This window comes from Octodon degus, unplaced genomic scaffold (genome assembly GCF_000260255.1).
Source record: "Octodon degus isolate 3935 unplaced genomic scaffold, OctDeg1.0 scaffold00005, whole genome shotgun sequence".
Lineage (NCBI taxonomy): Eukaryota > Metazoa > Chordata > Mammalia > Rodentia > Octodontidae > Octodon > Octodon degus.
Window position 1 is genome coordinate 10,111,772 of NW_004524581.1, and position 4,188 is coordinate 10,115,959.

The 4,188-nt window shown below is 59.6% G+C and overlaps 1 protein-coding gene across 5 annotated transcripts in view; it reads left to right on the plus strand.

The window, feature by feature from the left end:
- Positions 1–4,188, plus strand: part of Pald1 (phosphatase domain containing, paladin 1) — a 76,928-nt gene extending 72,740 nt beyond the window's left edge. For all 5 annotated transcript variants that reach the window (XM_023718410.1, XM_004624365.2, XM_023718418.1 and 2 more), the window contains 2 exons: positions 2,278–2,433; positions 3,117–4,188. In XM_023718410.1, coding sequence (XP_023574178.1) covers positions 2,278–2,433; positions 3,117–3,269 — 309 coding nt within the window. In that variant the 3' untranslated portion in view covers positions 3,270–4,188. The remainder of the gene's footprint in view (positions 1–2,277; positions 2,434–3,116) is intronic.

The following is a 4,188-nucleotide window of genomic DNA, read 5'->3' on the forward strand; positions in this document are numbered from 1 at the left end:
AAAAAGAAAAAGAAAGAAAACAAAATATTTCTGAATAAGCTCCAGGGCTATGACTGGAGAGTGGGGAAGGACAGAGGAAAATATTTTTATTTTCTCTTTTTTCCTTTGGGCATTGCCTAATTTTCTAAGTGAAACTGAGGGCTCAGTGCACCTGCTCCATTAGTCCTTAGACCAATAGGGGCTCTGCCCCCACCTGCCAGGCACCCTTCAGCAGGTGGCTAAGGCCACTCCTGGCCTCAAGGTGACGCCAGCCCCACAACAGGGGCTGGATGAAGCCTTGGCTTGGCTGTTCCTCCCCCTGCCCTTTTGTTTTTCTCAGGCTGGGACCCTGGGACCCACCTTGTTCTTGACCTTCTCTTAGGGGGCATGTCTGGCCGGTTACCTTCCTTCTGCTCTCCCACCCCTGCCCCCTCACCTCCCTCTGCTGTCCTTCCTCTACCTACAGCTCCTTTGTCGCCCTCACAGCCTGGGAGCGCAGGACTGTAAACTTGGGGACTGCGTTAACAGCAGAACCAGGACCAGAGCCCATGTCCTGGGTTTGTATGTCACCAGGGCCCCTCACTGTCCACCTTCCTGCCCTGCCTCTGTCCCTGGGGCCCCTAAAGCTCCTTGGAGATGTGGGGGGCAGCTTACCCAGTTGCCTTCCACTCATACAGTCCTGGGAGCTTTGCTCTAAAGGCAGAGGTGGGGGCCGGGGACCCCAGATCCTGTACAGGCCAGTCCAGCTTTGAGTCTTTTCTTACTTTTGGTGCTGGGGATGGAACCTTATGCTAGGCAAGAGTCCTGCTGCTGAGCTCACCCCAGCCCATCTCTGACTCTTGGGGTTTGAGACCATGTTGACTCTGGCATGGGGCGCAAACTCCAAGTCTTCTGGGAGTTGAGGCAACGCTGGAGCCTTGTGTGGCTTCCAACCGTTGGGAGGCCAGTGCTCCTGGCTCCGGGGGCTTGCAGTACTCCCGTCTCCCTAGGACTCTCCCCTCACGAGTAAGGGACAGAGGCTTCATGGGCTGGACATGCATGATGGGTGATGGGAGTGAAGTCTGGCTTGGCGGGTGACGTGGGGAGGAGGCCTAGTCACTTAGCCTCCCCCCCCCCCCCCCCCCCGTGGTTCTTCCTGGCCACCAGTCTCTGATGATCCCCCAGCCTCCTCCTCAGTGATTGGTTAGGGGTTGGCCCAGCCTCTGTGTTATAAAGCTCTTTGCTTCTCATGGGTAGGAAGGGTGTGAACCCAGTCTCCCAGTCTGAGGGGTAACTTCCTAGTGGCACTGGTGGCTTCCGTTATTGAGTCTTCTTTTCCTTCTTGCTCCTTCCGTTCTCCTGTGGCCTAGCCAGCTGGGCACAGCCCACACATCTTGGGCACTGTCCTGACCTCCAGCCCACGTTCCTGTGGTCCAGGTTCCCCAGGCCTTCGTGGCCCCTGAGCCACACACTCTGGGAAACCTGCTTCTAGTGGGCTTTGTGGTCCTCCCCCGCCTGTGGCCTGGACCATTCTCACAGATGGAGTGGGGTTGCTTGTTGCAAAGCGGAGTTCCACATTCCCTCACCTGGCCGGGCACCTGGGCTCCCCCAGCCTGGCTGCTTTGCTTTGCTGCGCCTTGGCCCTGGGGCCTTTCTCACTCGTTTACCTGTCCCCAGCCTTGCAGAGGGTGAGGGCGGAGGTCCAGGGCTGTCTGCTCCCTCTTTTCAGCTCTGATCTGGACTGCAAAATGGGCAAGGATAGCAGGCACAGGGGGCCTACTCCTTCCTAGTCAGGGATGAGACAACCCTCCCAGTGAGGTCAGGCGGAGAGGGCAGAGGAGGCTGCTGCTGCACAAGACAGTAGCCCTGGGCTCACATGGGCCAGCCCTCCCAAGGAAGGCTGCAGGGGCAGGGAGCAGCTCAAGGCTTCCTGCTTTGGCTCTGGCCTGAGAGAACTGGGGCCACAGAGATGTCCCCTCAGAGGGTGTTAAGAGTTGGCAAAGGCTCTTCCCTAGCAGTTAGAGCTGGCATGTGTTCTGACCCCTGAAGGCCCCCTACTCAGGGTCCACGGAACTTTCCTGTGGAGAGCTTGGCCTTGTGTGGCTACCCCTTGGGAACAGGACGGCAGCCACAGTTCCAGTGAGGAAGTGGAGCTCCAGAGTAGCCAAGCGCCTGCTTCGGGGCAGTGGGAAGTGGTTATCTGACCTAGTGATCTTGCCTGTGACCTGGGCAGGCCCTTACTCAAGAGTGTGTGAGGACCCCATGCTGTGGGGTGAGGTAGTGAGGACCCCATGCTGATCTCCCCCTTCTGTCCTCCAGGCGAAGGCTGCCAAAGACAAGCAGGAGGCGCAGAGGCTGCAGCTTCGGAGCCTGCAGTACCTGGAGCGCTACATCTACCTGATCCTCTTCAATGCCTACCTCCACCTGGAGGAGGCGCACTCCTGGCAGAGGCCCTTCAGCACCTGGATGTGGGAGGTGAGAGGCGGAGGCTGAGGGTGATGGGCACTAGGATGTAGGTGGGGGCCTCCCACCCCATCCCTGTGTGTCCCTGCTGGGACCCCGGTCACAGGAGCTCCTATGGAGAGGGATCATTTTGTTCAACTGTGGGTCCTCAGCCTGATGCCTGCACTTGGTAGATGAGCAGACGGGCTGGGCATTGTGGCACACGCCTGTGATCTGGGGCAATAGTTCAGGCTGCGGTTTGATTCTGGGGCTTTGTGCTGGACTTCATATGCTGGTGTCTTGCCGCTTAGAAGCCCCTGACCTGGGACTTCTGCTTGGCCCTGAGTCCGCCCCGCCCTCCAGCCTCCTTTGGGCCCAGCTCTGTTGCTCTAGGCAGGCAGGCCAGTCCTCCCGGGTCCCCTTGGGCATTCTGATGACCCTTGTGTGGACCTGGCCATCTAGGCTGCTCCTGGCGCATGCGCAGCCCCCTCCACGTGGTCCTGTGGGTGGCGGCTGTGCTGCTTTCATAAGGAAACAGGCTCGGGGAGTTAACAGATGAGCCTTTAGATTTGCTGAGTTGCTGAGCAGGTGAGGGGTGCTCTGGCCCCAGACTCCTCTGCGTACATCCAAGTCCAGTGAGGTGACCACAGCAGACGGGGAGCCCAGCAGATACCCTCCCTCTGCTGAGGCACTCCCCCTTTCTGTCCCCACCCCAGGTGGCATCCAAGGCCGGTGTCTATGAGACCCTCAACCAACTGGGCTTCCCCGAGCTGGAGAGCACAGAGGACCAGCCCTTCTCCAGGCTGCGACACCGGTGGCAGGAGCAGAGCCTCGGGCCTGGGTCCTTGGCCGGCAGGGACTTCCTGTAGGGGCTTCCTCCCGCGCCCCCAGGTCCTCGTAGCCAGGACTGGGCCCTGGGAACTGGCCTTACAGAAGCAACCCCCAGCTTCCTGGGCTGGGTGGATTGGGCAGGGAGCATTTTAGAATGAGCTTCATCCAGGACCAGCAGTCAGCACAGCCACTCAGAGGTGCAAGGACACTGCCAAGGGGCCTGGTGTGGCTCCTTGAGGCACCTGGTGTTCGGCCTCTGGCAAGCGCACACCCCAAACTGCCAAGCAGCTGACCGCCATCTCTGTCCTCTTCTCCCTCTCTCTGAGGTTCTGAAGGCCCTGCCAGTGTCGATTTCCTTCCCTCGCTTCCTCTGGCTACCCCGGTTCCCTTCCCCTTTTGCTTCTTGAGCACTGCCCAGGGGGACCCTGGCTACCTGAGAGGGTGGGGGATCTATTACCTTAAAGGCAGCTTTGCCCACTGCCTCTCAGCCCTGTCTTCAGCTAGGGAGACTGCAAGGACAACTTCCATGGCCAGGGGCTGGCCTTGGCCTCCCCTTCTGGTGCCCTGACCCCTTCCCCTGGCTGGTGAGGTCTCTGGGGAGCTAGAAACATCAGGGGGCCCTTTGGGGGATTTAGAAAGGCCTTTTGGAAGCTGACACAGCCTAAGGAGGGTGAGCTCGAATTGCCCTGGAGCCTGGGCCAAGGTACCAGGCAGCCCATCTTCCCTCCTCAGTTCCCCCACCCCCATAGCAGGCCCCAAAACATGGCTGAGTCAAGGTTGGTAGTTGGGGTGGTGTTTGTGAGTGGGAGGATGTGAGAGATTGGGCAAGGGTGTTGTAGGGGGCCCCTGGGTTCCAGGTCAGCCCTGCGGAGGATCCGAGGAGGTTCAGCTGTCTCCCTGGGGGGGGGGCATAAAGGTCAGCTCCACTGAGTTGTGGGTCCTGCCATCATCTCTGGC